A 19,157-nucleotide genomic window follows, 5' to 3' on the forward strand; every position below is an offset into this window, starting at 1 on the left:
CTTTTTCTCCTTAGGGGATGATAATTGCTTGAAATGTAGTGTGATTTTGAGTCTGAACCCAGTAGATTCACCATGAGACGTCCTGCTCTGCTCACAGCACAGTGTCATCGTTATGGTTCTATTTTATAGAGTTCTGGGCTCCTTGACAGCATCTCTTTTTGTGTTAGATAGCTGCTGCACTCTGGGGGTGTTCTCTCATTGCAGTCCATTGAAATACTGACAGCACTTTGCAAGGACACGCACACCTCCCTGCTGCTCCTCAACCAAGTTAAAATAGAACAGTGGTCTTGGGCAGAGAGCTGAGGTGTCTTATTGGTATTTAAACTGGTGGTAATCTCTGTAGGGAAACCTTCCTTTAAGGGTTGGCTCTTCCGTTGTTGTGTTTAATTATATTTAGTGGCTTTGTGTATCAGCTGCTGCGCAAAGGACTCTTAAGAGCAAGTAGCTCAGCACAAGCTCCACCTCTCAGCTTCAATGGCCGATGAAAATTTATATGATCACAACCAGCTTGGGAATTAAGAAGGATGGGTGAAACATCTTCTGCTACCAGGAGTGAAAGGTTGTGCCTCTTTTCATTTAGACCTGCCTGCATCTCTAACATTTTCTTAGGGTTTAGGCAGATGAATTGGGACCTGTCCCTTGCTGTGTTCCTTGGGAAAGGGAGTATATGTTTCAAAACAATTACTAAAAGCCTTTGTAATTATTTTTGCATTGTGGTCACGCATAAGTTTGAATATATGCCTGTCATATTATTTACTTTTAGAGCTATATTGATTGAGGATGTTGCAGTAGCTGGGAACATAATGATGCTGTATTTGTCCATCAGGCAAGTTTCTCTTCTGTGATCTGGCCAGAGCTTTGCAAAGCTGATGTAAGTGCAGAGCTGTCACAAAACTAATAACTGTCATTTTAGTGAGTGTGGAGATGAGAATGGGTTCTGAGATAGAGTTCAAAATGTCATCTGTTGTGATACGGATTCATTAATATTTCAAAATGTGTTTTTATAAAGCAGGCTGTGACAAGGAACCCTTTAAGATCTGTCTAATGGGGAATGTATTTTGGGTAAGTTGCTAATTAATCTTGGTGCTTTGGCAGTCTCCCCAAAGGGATCAAACATACATAGACATAATTCTCAGAAGTGAAGCAATTCTGTGCCAGAGCTGCCATCACCAGAAGAGTAAAATATGATCTCAAAGTCCTGCCAAGGAGGTCTTGGCTGATGGCAGTTATCCTTCTGAACACTTTATGTTCTGTATAAATATCTAAGTTAAAAAGTAATTAAACTTTAATACAGCAAGAACAGTAAAAGCACTGTGAAGCGTCAGAAGCCAGCACCCCTCTGTGTGTGTGTGTGGAAGCATTCCTTGTGCTGTGATAAAAGAACGGATCGCTGCATGAACGCACTGCGCCTTGCCTGCGTGCTCACGGGTAGTGCCCAGCAGGTGGTAGAGCAAAGATTTGTTATGGAATATTTTGCATATGCTATTACTAATAATGAAGCAAAATAAACCTCCCCAGATCCGTACCAGCACTCTCTACCTCCTTTACAACAGAAGTGAGAACCGCTGCTGATTCAAGCTGAGTAAGGGCCATAATGGGGAGGTAGAGGTAGAAGGTGGTGAGGCACTGGAACAGGCTGCCCAAGGAGGCTGTGGATGCCCCATCCCTGGAGGCATTCAAGGCCAGGCTGGATGTGGCTCTGGGCAGCCTGGTTTGGTGCCTGGCGACCCTGCACAGAGCAGAGGGTTGGAACTGGATGAGCATTGTGCTCCTTTTCAACCCAGGCCATTCTATGATTCTCAAAGCACTCCCATCCCCTGTGCTGTGTGCTTGGTAAGGGGGCTCGTCTTGGGGTCACATTGAGGTGAGATTCAGGGGGCTAAACTACCTATAGGCAGTGATAACTTCTTATGCCATACACTATTACAGCAGCTGTTGTCTTCCTCTGCCCAGTATACACTGCTTCTTAATGACCTTTTTGTAAGAGAAGTAATTTGCAGCTGGAAAATGTGTGTCAAACTGACGTGCTTTGGCTCCAGTCAGCATCTTGCTCATGTTCCTGTTTTTGTTTGATGTAAGGAGATGGTCAAGGAGATCCTCTGTTTTGCAAGGTAAAGTTGAAGCAGGGGTGGTCTCTTTCTGAGCTGTCTGATGGTGGGCCAGCAAAGCTCCATGACATGTTCTGACTAGGTATGTAAACTGTCCTTCTGAAGTCCAAGGAGGAACAGTTGAATGTTTAAGTGCTTTGCTGGGTCAGGGCCAGAGTGCTTTACATTTTCCTACCAAGATTTTTAGTCCTTAAACCTTTAGGATGATGTGGATGTGGATTATTGTATACCAGCATTTCATTTTTGAGAGAATCTCCTGCTTTGGGAGAGCTCAGAGAAACTGGCCTTGGGGTATGTTGACAGCATCTATAAATAGTCTTAGATGTTCTTTGGAAATGTGTCTGATGCCATAGTAAAATGTAGCAATTAGTGGCTTTATAAGCCATGTTTCTCTCTCCCTTTCCTCTAATTTGTATGAGATGGTTGAACATTTTGAAAGAGCAGTTTAAATGTTTCAGGTCCTCCTGACTGCATTTAGGCTGAGTGCTTGAAATCCCATGGTGAGAACTTTGTGTGCCCATGTTGTGTTGCATTTGGACAGGACCTTGTCACCGAGTCACAGTGTCTCCTTGGGACATCAGGCGTGCTGTCAACTGTTGATATTTGTTCATTTCTTCCTGCTCTCTTAGCGTCCTTTATCTTCCATCACACTGAGTGCAGGGCAAACAGCAAGAAGCTCCTGCTTACCTCCTTATTGTGATTCTGGGGATATAGCCTGCGTATTTTACTCACCGCTGTTCAGCTGATGGTATTGATGATCATGGAGCCAATCCTAAGGAACAGAGGAAATATACTTCCAGTAAGTTGCTAGGAAGAGATCAGAAAATGATCAGGCCACACATAGTTTAGTTGGTACTGCAGACATGGTGAAGCTGTCCAAGGTTGGGACTGATGGGCAGCATTGACAGCCCTGTGACTTGGATGGACTTCTGAGTTAGACCTGCAGTGATTTTCCAGGACAGAGAGATTTCCTGGCCCACTAACTGAACCTGCCATCAGACACGTGGGGAGTTGATAGTTTCTTAAAAGATGTGCATTTGAGAGTAAACCACGCAGAAGTGCTTTGTGCTCAGCCTGACAAACATAATCCCTCCAACAAGGTGATGAATAGACACTAGTGCAGAGCAAATGGGAAGAGTTTGCTAAGAGGGGCATTGCCAGGTATTTAATAACTATTTAGTAACAGAAACAGGGAAGAAATGTCTTTAGTTCTGATGAAGCTGGTGGCCATACCCATCCTGTGGGCTGGAGTTGTATTCATGATGCAAAATGTTTAAGCTCAAGCTGGAGTCTTGATTTGTTGAAGTTCTGGAATATCTTCATTGCTGTGTTCTCAGTGGGCTATTGGATAATGGTTTGGAAAAACACAGTAGGATTGGGTGCTTTGTTGCCAGGTGGACAAAGATTAAAGCTCCTGCAGTGCAAAATTAAGTGCCAACCTGGGCAGTCTTCACTGACAGTGATGCACTTCTGAGCTCCTATAGAAAGCAGGGGTTTCTCCTTTCCCTTGGATGGAAGTGTTGGGGAGGACAGCCAGGATCAAGGAAGAAGATAGTGTCCAGAACAATGATTTTGCAAGGGATATTGTGATCCTTGGCACTGGTTTTTATTGAGCCTCATAGTGGCTCTGTGAGAATCTTTGCTTTCATTTCTTTATCAAAGGGCATGTGTTGCTGTGCTGTGTGGAGCCAAGAGCTTGTGGAAGCAGAATGGAAATGCTCCAAAATGAACACAGCCATTCTAGGAACCAAGTCATTATTACTTTTTTTTAATTGTGATTTTGCTCTTAAATTGGGAGAAAAGTGTATTTAGGAGTGGAGAGGGGAATACGCTTATTTCCTGATTATTAAATTATTATTATATGTATTTTTTACTTTTTATTTTTGAATTGTGGGAAGAGAGATGCTTAGATGCACTGCACAGGATCCATTGCTGTTCCTTTCTCTCAGTACAGCCTATGGTACCAATATTGCTCAATGAAGTCACAGATCCTGTCATTGAGCGTTGCAAAAAGAGCAAGAAAACCTCAGTGCGTGTGTGGATGCTAATCAGCATTCTGCTGCTCATTTATCTTGTATTCTCATGCAGCTTACTTAATTATGGCATCTTTTTACTTTTCATGAATTTAGGATAATATTGATGTTTTGGTGTTTTTTTTGGAGGGCAACATTAAGAGTGATTGGCCCTTCTGATGTAGTAAGTGGCTCCCCCAGGGAGGCATGAATCTGTGTTCCTCACAGCAGCAAACCAATATATGGATTGCTCTATATGGATCCCTCTGTCCTGTTGGCCTCTGGTGAAAGAAGAGCACGGGTAAATAATGTCTTGCCCAACCCTGCATATTCACTGGCTGTATCTTTGCTGTGTGTGACACATTCCAAGCCAGTAACTAATGCCTTCAGCCAGGCCTGGCTCAAGAACACGGTGTTACAGTGGATATTCTTTGTTTTGAATGCCTCAGTGTGCTGCAGGACCTTCATCTCCATCAGAATTCCTGCTGTGGAGCCTGGTATTTAGAGGGCAGAGAGCCTCTGAGAAACTGCAGCGTCAGATTTTTTCCCCACATGTACTGCCTTTAAAATCCAGTATCACTTCTGTCACTTGCTCATGCTGGATCATGATGAAGGTAGGAGGGAGCTTTTATTGTGTTTTTCTCCTGTCCTGGCTGCCAGCAATATGGTGACAAAGAGAGCAGCAGTGCTTGGGTGCAGGGCACAAACGTCGTGTTCCAACCCTTGTCCTGAGCAGGCTCTCAGAAATGAGTTCCTCTGGTTGGGAAATGGAAGGTGAGGGTTTTAGGCTGACAAGGACATCCTGAGCACTGATTGCAGAGGGACCAAGCATGGAAAAAATCCACTTCTGTTGATTTGCAGAATCCTTTGTTGAATGAAAGAATAAAGAAACCCACGTGTCTGTGGGTGCTGTGTATATGGCCAGCTCTGCAGGAAGGCTGCTCCAGTGCTGGGAATGCTACTCCATGTTTTCTGCTGGCTCTAAGCACACTTGAACAAACTGACCCAGTGTGTGACTGTCAGTGATAGTAATGACTGCTTTTACCTGTAGGGCTGAGGCTGACATAACTGCAGTGGAGGTGCAGCTGTATTATATAAAGGCAGTTTACATGGGGTGAAGCTCATTCCATGTTTTCAGCCAGATTGAGTGGTGGTGGCAATTTAAAATGCTTGTGTCTCGGAATAGCTGTTTTCATGTTGTGGAGGAGGAGGAGATACCAGCATAGCTAATGTGAGAAGACTTTTCCGTGGTGCAGACAAGTGCTCAGCAGCAGTGGAATGAAGTTAGCAGCTCATCTGATCGATGTGACAGCCACTGCTCAGAGCCTGGGGAATAGGCAGGGAGTTGGATGGACTTCTTAGCTTCTCATTTCTGCTGCTTAGAGCAGCATGCCTGAGCCATGGGTGAAGAAGTGCGGGTTACTGGTTAAGAGTTACTGGTGTTGAGCTGCTCTTGTGGAGGTGAGAGACCCAATTCTCCTTCTGAGGAAGGGCCTCGATGTTCTGCCTAGCAGGTGATGAGCAGCTGCTTGATTCCTCTGCCACTTTCTGCTTCTCCTTGAGCTTAAGCTGTCGAGAGTGACTGGAAAGTTGTCCTGCATGGAATGAGAGGGGCCATATTCTCCAACAATTTCAGAGGGAACACCAAGCCTCGTGTTTGCAAACTAGCATCTAGCTTCTGTAGAAACTAGCTAGAGAGAAGGATGCTGGCTATTTCAAGGGTTTGGAAATAAAAGTTAATTTTAAAAATAACCAAACCAAAGCTCACTGAAAACTTCTTGCACTCAAGAAGCCCTAAACAGATAACCTTCATCTGGCAAATGAGCAGAATGTGTCTCAAATGTGACAATTATTTTAAGATGTGCTAATGGGCAGACCGTTGTGAGCTATTTAAAGGCTCCTGGATGGAAAGCTGCCTGCTGTTTCTGTGGAAGGTTAATTCTGTACTATGGGGGAGGAAGAGGTACCATCTACTCTGCATGAAGCTGGTTTGCAGTGCAGAAAAAACTCTAAAACTCTGCAATCCGAAATCTAGCTTGATGAGCTGGGATGTTTGGTGGGAGTATGCTGACTAAGATTGCCTTTCTCATCCGAGGTTGTAAAATATGATTTAGATGCCACCTCAAATGCTTTACATATCATAATTAACCAGCCTTGCAGAGTTTTTCTCATCTATTTGCCGCAGGAACTTAATTTAAACTGTAATAAACCATTTGTTATGTTCACTTCTTGGCAAGGAGAATTTAGTTCTGAAGCCTGTAACACTCCCACTGGCTGATGCTGGGGAGGGCAGGCTGTGCTCAGAGGGTTTGGGAGCAGGGCTGGAGGGTTCTGGTCATGCTTACCTCTGTTTGTGGTTCTGCCATGGCCGTTCCTGGAAGCAGGGCTGGGAAGGGCCTGGTGGGCTGATCCTGTGCCTGCCAAGCAGGATCCTGCTCATGTTCCTGCTGTCTCAGACATTATTGGACCTCAGCAAGGATGGCTGAATGTCTTGAAAGAGCTGATCAATCAGTCTGAGGACACTGGATTGTAGCAGGGAATATTGAATTCGGCTCCTGAGTTGGGTGATGGTGCAGGATAGGTTTTCATGGTCTTTCTGGGCCAGCTTGAGCTCTGTCCCTTTTATCCCAGGAGGGACTCCGCGTTCCACTGTGAAGCCTTTGCACAGCTGCTCACTGGGAAGGCACCACTTTTACGTGCATTGTTTCAGCAATGCTGGGACAGTTAAAAATTAACGTTTGCTTTCAGAATCAGTCCTCATTCACCACAGGCAGGGCTTTGCCTCATCTCTGCCTCCCTTTGAAATTGAGACACCCATGGAACATGTCTGCATGCGCTGTATGCAGAGTGCTGCGCTAATAGAGGAAAACCAATTGGGCAAATGTTCTTCAGATGTCTCTGGTTTTCACTTTTTAATGCCTGAAGCCTTTGTGTGTTTTAAGTAAATGGTTGGCATTTGATGCTTCTTCTGTGCAAATGTGGCTTCATGCTCTTGAGGGATAATTATTTTGTTTGTCCTTAGGAAAAGAGTCCCTTCTATTTTTTTTCCTCCTCTTTTAGCCTCCCCCAGAGAATTTGCAGTTTGATCCCTGCGAGGTCTGCAGGCTGTGTGAAAGGCCTGCTGTTAAATACGGCCGTGCAACTCCTGGCCAAGACTCCCTTGCTCACAGTGTTGAAGGGCTCAGTGGGTTATCTGAATCTCATAATTCTGATTACAACATGTGAAGGTACGACAGGGAGCTTGTAGCATACACTGAACTGCTGCTGCTGTACTGCCTGCTGTGCTCTTGCTGTACAGAGCAAGGAGCCCTGTGTTCTTCAGCCTTCTTCTCCCTTCACTCACAATTTGCCCTTTTGAGTAAGCATCTGGGGTGTCCCTGATTTGGACTTTGCCTACCAAACTGTTAACAAGCAGAACTGTAGCTGACAGGCTCAGAAATGGTCAAATCAAAGAACAAATGGCAGAGCAATGGAAAGCAAGCTCTTTCAAAGCTGAAGACCGTTCCCTTGGAGTCATTCTCTCCATCCCACGCCCAATGAAAGCATAAAAATAGAGTGTTGGAACTGTGGGAGTAGAAATGGGGATAGATTAGCACTTGCTTTGTGGCTTTGCATGCTGTTAGTTTTCTTTTTACAAAAGCTTTGACAGTAATTGAAAGAGACATCCACCATGGTGCTCTGGATGCACTGCCCTATCGTAATAAAGGACAATTATTCTCTTAGAGTCTACAGACCTGTTAGCTGGACCTTGCTGTGCTTTATTATTGCTGTTGTTGGTTTTTAACATGTAACAAATTGCAGGTAGCTGAGAAATGGATTTCATGGTTGGGGTATTTCTTAAAATGCTTGTTTAGAATTTCCCATTTCTTGGTGCACGTTCTTTTACCCTGGTAGGATCAGTCAGGAATGCAGTGTATCCATGTGGCTGTGGTCTCAGAGGCCTTGGGAAGCACAATTATTTTTGGCCACGTCCATATGGTTGTAGAATGGTCTCAATGCTGAGGCTTACATGCTGGGAGCTGCTGCTTTGTAATGTATTCTTGCACTGCATCAGATGTGCTGGCAGGTCAGGTAATGCTGTGTGCATGCCAGAGGCACCAGTGCCCTGGAGGTGTGACACCATCTGTGTATTTTTGTCTCCTTGTCTCCCAGGAAGCTCTTGATGTTCCTTCAGTCCTAAGAATAGGTTTTGAGTCGCACAAAATTGTCCTTTTCTAGGGTTCTTTGTGTGTGTGTATTTATATTCTCTTTATATGTATAAAAAGAGAAAAGGAAGCACTTGCTGCATGTGCAAAAGGAAGCACTGGTGGCATGCTTTGTACCAATAAGATGGATGTTTGCTTTCAATAAGAAGGTGGTGGCTGAGTTGGCTGGGGTTAATCCACAGCTTGCCATTTAGACAGGCAGGCTGCGTGCCCTGGCCTTTACTGGAAAGGGTAAAGGCAGCTGTACAAGGCAGCCAGATTGCTCTCCTCTCTTGAGGTAGGTGAGCACATCTGAGAGTTACCAGCACATCTCAGTTACTGCAGGGAGCACGTCTCCTACTTCAGAAAGAAACGTTGGCCATTTATAATGAATGGCATTTTGTGTAATCATTTCAGATAAGAAAGAAATAAAGCTGACAGAAAATCACAGGGTCAGCACTACTGCTATTGTTTGTTCTCTTCTCCCACGTGGACTGATAACAAGCGTTTCTACCTCATTTAGTCATACAGTTTGTGGATATATTTAAGAGTCTACGTATGTATCTTTGCTTGAATAGACTTCACTTCTATTTATTTTATACCATTTTATGGCATTTCTTCTCTCCTCTTTCTCTTTTCTAAATGAAACTGAGGAGAAGCAGCTTGGAGTAGGCAACCAGGTGGAGGAATGCAGCATCCTCCCCCCAGTTAAAAGCTCTCACTGCTTGTGAATATTCTCACATATTTCAGAGGTTGTGTGGTGGAGGGGCATTCTCTTCTGAACTGGAGCAGAGCTCAGTAGCTGGTGCTCCTGGGTCTTCTGCTATTTCTGTCTACTTGTGTAATGCAGATAATACTTGGCTCTTTTGCAGGACTGTCATGAATACAACAACTGAGAAAATGCCTCTGGAGAATCCTTGGTGAGATGCTGGCAGCTTCCAAATTTTGTAGATGTTCCAAAAAGTCAGTGATGCTGGAACAGGAGAGAGAAACAGGGAGGCGGTTGTCGAGCTCCAGGTCCCTGCTGAACCAAATTTCAAGTTATTAATGTTGATAAAAGAAGGAAAATGAACTGCAAAGAAAGAGCCGTTTCTTTGTGATTGCAAGGCAGTGGTTCCTGGGGATCTGTGTCACCTGGGTCTTTCTGAGGTTTGCATGGTGTTTACAGTGTTCTTAGCCCCTCTTACATACGTAACGGAGCATGCGTTATCAGGAGAAGCTCCTGGAGGTGGCAGAAGCATTTCCTTGTGCAGTATTTAAAATCTTTCTGTGGATTCTAGCAGGGACTGTCCTGCAAGCAGTTGTCTCGTCACCCTTCTGCTGGTGGTTTGGCATTTCTCAGCAGGGAGCCCCAGCAGTACATCATGTTTGGCTGAACGGCCGTGACTGCAGGCTGCTGCTGTGCAAGGTGGGATGGCAGCGCTGTGGTCCTGCTGTCCAAATGGTTTTCTCTGAGCATGTTTGATTTCAGCCAACAAGCAAGTCTTTTATTTTGCTTTCATTCTTTCAAATGAGAAAAGTTCACCCGTGGTACTAAATCATCACTGGGTTAAAAAACATTCAGGAAACGCAGGAGTGTGTTGAGTACAGCAGTAGCAGTGTTTTAATTACATGGAAATGAAATGTATTTTCTTTTTGAATCTCAAATATGAGTTGGAGGCATGAAAGCCATGAGGTGAATGTGACAGAATTACTACGGAGTGATAGCACCAGCCAGGTATTTTGATTTCCCAATCTGCAGCCCAGAAGGAATGCTCAGTACTTTTTTTTTCCTTCCCTTTTAAATTGCTTTCAAGCTTAGTGCTTATGAGGACCGGATCTTGTTTAGGCAGCTAGGGGCACTAATCTGTCTTTATATGTGGACAGTACTTGCTCACTAACTCTGTGCTGTTAGGAAGGTGCTCTTTAGATCCTCTAAACTATTTGCACTAATCCTCATTAGTGTATTATCTGCATTTCCATCATTTGCTTTTGCACAGTACTGTGTTTTTCTTGTGCATAAGAAAGCCTTATAATAGGAATTCCAGAACAGGAAGGGACGTAGGAGATGACTGCAGATTACTGTTGGTTTTCTTGTGGCTACTTTTCCAGTGCTGTGTTAATGTGTAGGCTTAATGAGCAAGTTTGACTCCAGGGCAAGGTTGTATGCTGCTCTGAACAGCGGTTTCCATCTAGGGTTTCTCTAAAGAGAAATATTTGCTAACCTGCCGGCTTTTATTTTTGTTTATTTGTGTCTATTCCATTTTTCAGGGCACAGTAAAGGGTAGAGTCATGCAAAGGGCTGCCTGAAGACTGGAAACTGTAAATTGATGTGCTTGGACCAGATACAAAAGCATGTTTTGGGTAGTAATGCCTAAATCTAGAAGCAGGACATCCTTTCCCTCCCCTTTGACTTGCATTTTAAATCTGGTATGTTCAGCCAGAAAAGTATGAGCCTTTCTCCTGAGGAGTGACTTTGTCAGGGTCTAGACAGTGTTTTCTAATTGGATGATACAAAAGATTGGTGAGGAGATGCAGTGTCTGTAACACAGCGTTGCCCTGATGCTGTGTTGGCTGTTTGCTTCATCGGGTATTTGCACTGCTGACGCCTTCCTTCAAGGGCATCGAGTTTCACGTCTCCTCATGTCTCCTCTCTGTTTCTCTTTCAGGCCCAGGCCTGTTTGCTTCTCCAGAAGGTTCTGCCACTTCGTGAGCTGAAGCTCTCCATGACCAAGGAGGAGTGGGAGGAACTGATCAGAGAGAGCATCAGCCAAGTGACAGAGGTAACAAGCTTCAGCATGTTAAATGCATGGACACAGCCGGTGGGTGCTGTGTTCGCTGGTGCGGTGGTCTCATGGATCTGGAGTCTGAGGCTGTGCTCTGCTCAGCTCATCTCCTTCAGGCTGTGCCTGCTCACACCAGGGCTGAGTCGTGTCCACTGGGCTGACAGCATTCTTGTAATTCTGCTGTTCAGATGTATTTTTGTAGTGTGGAAGAAGTGTTCCTGGTACGCTCAGCACAGCTTGTGTGCGGAACCATCCGAGGGACGCAGTTTTAGGCTGCTTCAAGTTTTGAAATGCAAGGCATTGTGAACATTGACTTAATTTTACAAAATGTTACAGGAGTATTGGCATATGCTTTGGGGCCATAGCGACAGAGCTGAACTCCACTGGACTTCTGGCTGCTGGTGAATTGCAGGCCTTCTGGACCAGACACCTTTGCTAATGTTGTTTTCCAGGGAAACCTCTAAATACATCAGCCAACAATTTATACAGAAAAGACAGTGATACAGAAATCACAGTGCAGTGACAAGTGTGGGCTGTACCTGTGAATACAGCAGTTTTGGTGCAGCTGTTCTGTAGAGGACGATCTCTGAGACAGGAGATTGAAGGAGCAAGTGCTTTCCAGTTGCCTTCTAGATTGACACAGGGGGAACCAAACAGACAAACTGGTGTTGTGATGTGGCGACTGAACTTCATGACATGGGAGATTCCAGTCCTGGTGTTCCTACGTAACTGCAGGTGTGACCTCTTTCATTCTTGACTTCTTTAAATGCTAGTTACGTGGTAATTTAGTCCATTCTGTAATTTGCCACATTGGAGCAGAACAATTAGCTCTGTTTTCTTTGGTTGAGGAGGGACAAAATGTAAGCAAGTTTAAATCAAGGAATTCAGAGGTGGTGATTATAATTCTTGAGGAAGCAGGTAATCCTAGGTTTCATTAAATGCCTTTATTTAAAGATGACATCAGGAATCCAATGGGTGGAGTTGGGTATGATTTTGTTTTCCAGCAACACAAACATGCCACTCCTCCCAGCATGGTCATCTCCATGTTCTTCTCCAGTCCTGCAGGACTCAGACTGATTCACTGGGAAACCACAATGCCTTTATGCTGTCCTGGTCAAGGAAAGTTTAGCATCTTACCACCCATCCAGTATTTTAATGAGCTTTGCTGCCAAACCTTCCCTAGTGTCTTTTTTTTCTGTGGTCACCTGTGTTTAAAGACAAATTCCTGGGAGATAGCATCAGTTTGTTTGGGCTGTCCGAGGTGCACTCTGTGGGCAGCAGATCTTCTGCACTATTAACTGCTGGTGGCACATGGGTGCTCTTTTGGGCCATCCTAAAAAACCTCTGATACAACGTTCTTTCACAGTGCTCTGTAAGTATTTCCCCCCCTTCTTGCTTTTCCCTCCTCTTGCACTAGCACAGTGCTGGTGTGACTCTGGGTGTTCCTTTCAGTGTTGCTGAAGCGTGGAGGGATCAGAAACACACACCTCACTGAGCAGCTGTTGTAAGAGCACACAGCGATGCTGCCCTGTAGCGGAACAATAATGCTATCATGACTGATCTCTTCTGGAGATGCTAAAAATCCCTTTTAGCAGAAGGCTGGAATCAGCAAATTTGGAATCTGTGGAAACTATACATTTGTCAAAGGGAGTCACCCACCATTAAGAGAACTTGCTATTAACTCTGAATCTCCAGTTGGAAATTGCGTGCTTGTCTGAGGGAGGAGCTGCAGGACAGATGGAAGTCATGGCTCAGTGCTGAACTTACGGGACTGTTAGTTAAGAGCTTGGCCAAACAGTGCCCATGCCTGTCCTGAGGTCTGTGCATGCCTCTGCTTATCTAGAGGGCAGGGAGGCCCTGTGCAGGACTGCAGCTGTCCTGAAGCTCAGCCTCATTCCCTTTCATCTGAGACTTGCTTTGGTGTGGGGTTGGTGTCTGTGTAGGTAACTGTTGGCATATGAGCCCCACGAGAACCTGGACTGGGAGCAGCAGTTCACGCTGCTGTGAAAAATGATAGATGATGAGGTTTTATTGAGCTCCCTCTTGGTGAAAGGTCTGCATTTGCTGTCATTGGCTGTTCCTGCTTCACAGATAGCTTTTTTAAGAGGAAAAAATGACGATACAGAATTTTATACCATTCTCTGACCCAGTGAGAAGTCTGAAGTATCCCGGGGGGCCACTCTTACTGCCATTGCAAGTGTAATGCTGTGAGAAAGGGCAGGATGCTATCTCCAGATTTCTGCTTTCTCATTCTGCGTTGCCTCGGTGATGAACTGCGTCCCTGCAGAGCACGTGGTGAGGTTTGGGGCAGTGATGTGTGGTGGGACTGGGAAAAAAGCAGCATGAGAAAATGGCACTCTTGGATATCATCAAATTATCTGTGCAAAACCAGGAGGCAGATGAGGGAGAGTCAGCCGCCAGGAACCTTAAATGAAGAGACAGCTTCCTGAAATAGCAGCTCTGGCTGCTGCAGGGCAGTGGCTCTTGTACTTACATAAGCTGATGCGACCTTGTTTGTTCTCAAGACATTAAAACATGCTTATAAAACATATATCGCAGTCAGGAGATTCATGTCTGCTTCTCCTTGCTGTCTAAGCAAGTCTTGGTATCTCTGGGGTTACTTTGGAGCTGTGTTTTCCCAGTGAGAGTGCTACTTGCTGTTGGTGCTCTTGATGTTTTCTGGTTGGTCTCCTGGGCAGAAAAGCCCCCATGGCCTGGGTCTGCCCTGGGAGCTGTTGGTGTTGGACAGCAGCTGCAGTGAGGGAGCAGAGAGAGCTCTGCCGTGGTTTTGGCCTCCCTGGTTCTCAGCAGGCTCCTTCAGTTGAAGCAGAACCTTGCTGCAGGTGTTCAAGTAGACCCTGCTGCTGGGAGCCCAGACGAGCCAGTTGTATTTGTGGGATAAAGTAGCATGGCTTCATGTTTAAATGCCAGAGCTCGCCTGGGATGGTGAAACACCTCGCAGAGTCTTCTTCCTCTTCCAGACAGCTTTGTTCTTTTATCAGTAGGCTCCACAGCGTTTTACAAAGGAAATTCCAACCAGTGAGTTGTTGATGTAATGAAGAAAGTATTTTGCAGAAATCCAAGCGCTGATGTATTTAGTTTACTGCAGTTATTCCCCCTGTGTTGCAGATGACACGCTTGGCTGGGAAATGAGCCAAGACCCAAACTTTGGTCTCTTGGGCCATCCCAGAGGCTCTTTTTCTGCTTGGACAATCTGACTGCTTCTTCACTTGGCTTCAGAATAGCTCTGTGTGTTGAGCAGCAATGTCTGTCCTCATGTTATCCATGGAGGAAGCTGTTTTTTTGTTGGTTCAAACTGCTTTGTGCAGTGAGGCCCATGGCCAGACCTGGAAAGCCAAATTCCCCCTTTTGTGTTGGGAACCACTGCACGGTTTTGGTGAGGGATCTCTTTGGGGTTCATAGAATCACAGAATATCCCAAGTTGGAAGGGACCAATAAGTATCATTGAGTCCAACTCCTGGAATTTCACACGCTGTCTTTTTGATTCCATCAAGCTACTCTCAATTTGATCTTCCATCTCTCCTTGTTGTCATTGTGGACACGTTCTGGTGTTTGTCCTTCTCGTTAGATACATTTCTGCTTACTTTCGGATATGTTATGAAATTGCTGTCTTGGCTTCTGAGTGATCTTGAAGCTGTGCCAATCTTTTAGTAACTCATTGACAGATTTGGGGCAGGAAGCTTCAGGATGTGACTGCATCGTTTCATTATCTTTTTGTTCATCCCTTTCCCAGGGACTGGCTTGCCATCCTGAACTGAGGTCTGTGCGTATCTCCCATCTTATGCCCAAATTCCCCATTGTGATGTATAAATCAGGGGGAAATGGGAAAGGATTTTGAGGAATATGCCACAGAAAGCAAGTTTTGATGGCTGAGCAACTTCAAAACCAAACAGCTGTCAGAAGAACTGCTGGAAGAGCTTCTTTCTCTGGTTTGTGCACAGCTGTTTCCTGAGGGTCTCCTTTGTCTTCTGTATTAAGTACATCATAGGAAGGGCCCAACTTTACTGCTGTCTTTGTTTCTTCTCTTCTTTTGTCAGTGTTGTATCCTGCATGAGATCTAACAAAAGCAAATAGTGCTCAGGTTGGCTGTTTGATCTCCAAATAGGATCAAGGCATCGTGAAATGTCAAAATGCTCACAGAATCCAGGAGCCAACTCCAGTGCCAGACCGAGGCTCTTCTGACTGCCAGTACTGGAGATGGTGGGATGGTTGTGCACATAACCCTGCAGAGGTGGATGCAGTGCCTCCTTCCCCTTAGGTGGTGACTTAGGCTTGAACGAGAGGGGCAGCTGTTTGCCCATGGAAAGGCATGAATGTAGACAGGTGGGGTTACATGGCCACTGTAGAGACTTATAGTTGGAAAGTTGCTCTGATCCCTCTGAAGTCTCTCACCATATGACATTAGAGTGTGGTTTTTTTGTGTTTTTTTTTTTTTTTTGAGTGCTTGAGAGCAAGGAAGGCATTTAAATGAAGCAGCTGGAGCCACTCAGAGGGTGAGGAGGGACAGAGGGTTGTGCTGTGTGGCCTTCCAGTGTAGACATGCCCTTCATTTCTGAAGGGCATCACATTTTATTATCGATGTCTTAATTTGTATGGAGATAAATTATTAACAGTGACTTCATCAAATCTCTAAAAAGCCATTCTTCATTTTTTTTTTCTTGAAGATTGCCTGAGCTTTTATCTGTCCATCCTTATAAATTCTTAATTCGTTGCCCTTTCTCAGCCTCTTAGCTTGTAAAATGAGGCCAGGAGTGATTTAACTGATATCTCTGACGTGCTCTCAGAGTACTGGGTGTCTCTACGGAGAATTCATTCTCCTCTGTTCCTTCAGCTGTCCTGTATGGCTTTTCCCTGCTGCATTTGCATATGGGCCATGGAAAAAAATTATCAGATCTTTAAACTTGGGAAAGTGGTGGCATTTTCTGTGAGAATGGCTTCTTGATTTTAGGGCTCCTCCCTCTAATAGCAGCCAAAAGAAACATTGCAAGAAATGCCTTCTAATTACACCCTTCAGCATGTGGGGTCTGTCCCCTGCTCTCCCTGTCACTCAGTGAAGCAGCAGCTTAGCAGCTTCCATCTGTGTTTGAGCATTTCTGTACGATCCATTTCTGCTCGAGATGCAGGGGGACAAAGTTTTGAGTCTTTACCCTTTCAGACTTCAGAACCTTCAGTAAGAGAACATGAAGAGGGGAGGGACTGTCAGTGCTTTGTTCCTCCTTCAGCATTCTTGGCAGCTGCTCCTGCAGCAGTGGGTGATGCGAGCAGCAATCTGTGGTCGTGTATCCCTGGCTCTGGGGATGGATGGAAGCTGGTGTGGAGAATCATCCTCGTCCCTCCTCACTTCACTGCCTTCTGTTACTTGGCCCTAAGTTGGAGCTTGGATTCAAGTGAGCTCTGTCATGAAGGAAGTATTTGGAGGTGGCCTGTCTGGGTTTGCAGGAGTTCAGTGCTGATTCCTGGCTCTGTTGTGGTCTATGTGACTCAGTCACCTAAAATGGTGGGAATAATGCTGGTTTGCCTCTCAGGAGAAATGTGGAGAGTAATTACAGGTGAGACAAAGGTGCTAGCATCAGGTAATAACAGGAGCTATGAGCATGCAGAGCACTAAAGTACTTCATGTGGTTTTCAGTTCATTATTTGCCTCCAAAATAGCAAAAGAAGACTGTGCCCCTCCCGGACCTCTTGGCTTACCTGGGAAATGCTGTGCTTTGGCTCAGGTAATGGCATATGCTTGCAGGGCCCCAGCTCTGCTTACTGGGACCCTTCACATGAGACTGCAGGGAGCTGAGCCACAACAGCAGCAAAACTGTGCACTGTGGGACCTTGCATGCACAGTCGGCATGTGAGGGTCAGCGCATTGAGTTCGCACCTCTGCAAAGCCATCACTGCCTACTATGGATGTTCAGCGGGGAGGAAATGTAGCAGAGCTGTTTGCTGCTGGAGGAGGGTTTGCCTTAGCAACCCTGAGCTGTGCCAGGGGGTGTAAGGCTGTGCAGGGCTGGTGGAGGTGTGTGTTTTGCAGAAGGCGCTTGGCAACTGTATTCAGCCCTATTTATCCATCAGCATCAAGCGTGGTACGGGGGAGGAGGGGGAAGGATGGAGACAGTGCAGCGTGTGGAAAGAATGCAGGTTGGCCAGGCTCCTCCGACTCACGGAGCGGTGACGGATCTGTCAGGCTGAGCCCACGGAGGGGAAGGGCTGTTTGTTTTGAACAATGAGATGGGCTGGGGGACGTGCTAGGAATGCAGAAATGGCCGTGTTCGAACTCTCGGTTAGGGAATGTGCTCTTCTGGTAGCAGAATGCAGTTGTGGAGCCTGAGATGTCGTGCCCTGTCAGTCTGTGCAAAACGGGCACGGAGACTGAATTACTGCAGGCACTTGGTTCTAACAAACTTGTATGCAAACCTTGTGAAGAAGGAATGCAGTGAAATGCAATGAGAGTTGGAATGAAGGTCAGATGCTGCAGTAGGTGGAATAGCTCTGTGTGTGATACAGGAGTTAGAAAGGTAAGAAAAGACACCTACTGATACGATGCAGAGGATGTGCTGTTCTTCTTGTAAAAATCCTGGAAGCAGAGGATGTGGATCCAAGACTGCCGTCCAACAGGAATGGCCAGAAGACTTTGGAGCAGAGTGCCTCACAAAAGAAGCCAAAGCCTCTCTGCCAGCTGAGTCCATGTAGAGCGAGGCAGGAGCTGTAGTGCTGTACTGGCTTGAGATGAGATGGGAGTTCCTGCTGTGAAAACTGCCTCTGTATTTTTTTCTCTTTGGAAAGCGACCTGTCCAGATACACTGACAGCTCAGATGTGCAGGCGTGATTAGCACAGATACTGCTGAGCTGGACCTGGAGCTGAGGTTCCCTGTCAAGAGGGACTGGCTGTAGCTGAAGGAGCAGAGCAACGAATGCAGAAAATGGCAGAAGAACAATGTGATCAGCAAGTGGTGTGAGCTGTTGAGTATAAGCCGTGTGCTCCCTGCTTTTGGCATTAAGCAGTCGGGTATGTGACTCCTGGATTGGTGAAGGGAGAGCTGGATGCCTTTGCAAACAGCACCTTGGCAGAGAATTACAGATCAGGCTGTTGAGCAAGTTCTGCTGGGTTTTCCCTGGACCCTCACTGCTGCCCTACAGTACAGCTGGGAGCAAAACCACTGCTTTCACCTTCAGTTTTGCTACATCAAATGGTGATTCTTTGTGCACGTCCTTTTGCGATCTAATCGGTGCTCTCTAAAGGGTGCTGCAGATGACTGAAACCCAACCTCTTTTTAAGGCATATTGGCTATATATTGCAGCTTACCATCTGTTACATAATGATTTTCGCTTCACTTTTATGATTCTATTTTATATGCTCTCCAGATGAGATCACGGTAGGCCTATAAAACGATTGACCCATACAATTGGGGCAGCAGTGCTAATTTCATCTTTCAGATAGCACAGGGAGGGAGTGAACCAAGGCAGTGTGCTCTGCATGTCTGCAACATACAGACAATGGTTGGCACCACATGTAGCAAGAATTTAGGACAAACAGTTGAGAAAGCTGCTTTTGAGGTTTGGATTCAGTTCCCATTGGAGAGACTTGGGATTTCATTCCTTGGGAGCGATCCCTGTTCAAAGTGAGCTTCCTTTATGCAATCAGAGCAGCGTGTTTCTTGGCGTTGCATTCTGCCACAAATCCCAAGTGCTCCCCTGGGAACACTCGCTGCAGTGGGAGCATGAGAGAGAAGCAACGTGTGGCAGAAGATACCATCTCACATAACAAGGCATGGGGAAGGACTTGGGGAAAGTGGTGGTGAGATTGGGGTAATGAGGGACACAGGCTGAGCAGGAAGAGTTGAAGGAGGCACGACTGGCCCCACCACACTGCATACAGAGGGGCTGGCAGGTTGGGGCTCATTGGAGTAAACTGCTTCTGTGTGCTTTGTAGCAGAAGGGAAAGGGCATACGTTGAGAAATAATAACATTATTCTGGATCCAGCTTCTCAAATCTATCCTGATTGTGGACCAGAACAAGTTGTGCATAGTATTTAATTATCTGCTGGTTTTGTTGCTGTTTTGTCCTTTGGCTTCTCC

At 45.7% G+C, this 19,157-nt stretch overlaps 1 protein-coding gene across 1 annotated transcript in view; it reads left to right on the plus strand.

Moving 5' to 3' along the window:
• Nucleotides 1-19,157, plus strand: part of MYBBP1A (MYB binding protein 1a) — a 49,580-nt gene that overhangs the window by 25,387 nt on the left and 5,036 nt on the right. The window contains exon 24 of the mRNA XM_042879613.1: nucleotides 10,953-11,066. Coding sequence (XP_042735547.1) covers nucleotides 10,953-11,066 — 114 coding nt within the window. The remainder of the gene's footprint in view (nucleotides 1-10,952; nucleotides 11,067-19,157) is intronic.

The sequence above is a fragment of the Lagopus leucura genome, unplaced genomic scaffold (genome assembly GCF_019238085.1).
Source record: "Lagopus leucura isolate 7727_CA_CO unplaced genomic scaffold, USGS_WTPT01 Super-Scaffold_100024, whole genome shotgun sequence".
Classification (NCBI taxonomy): domain Eukaryota; kingdom Metazoa; phylum Chordata; class Aves; order Galliformes; family Phasianidae; genus Lagopus; species Lagopus leucura.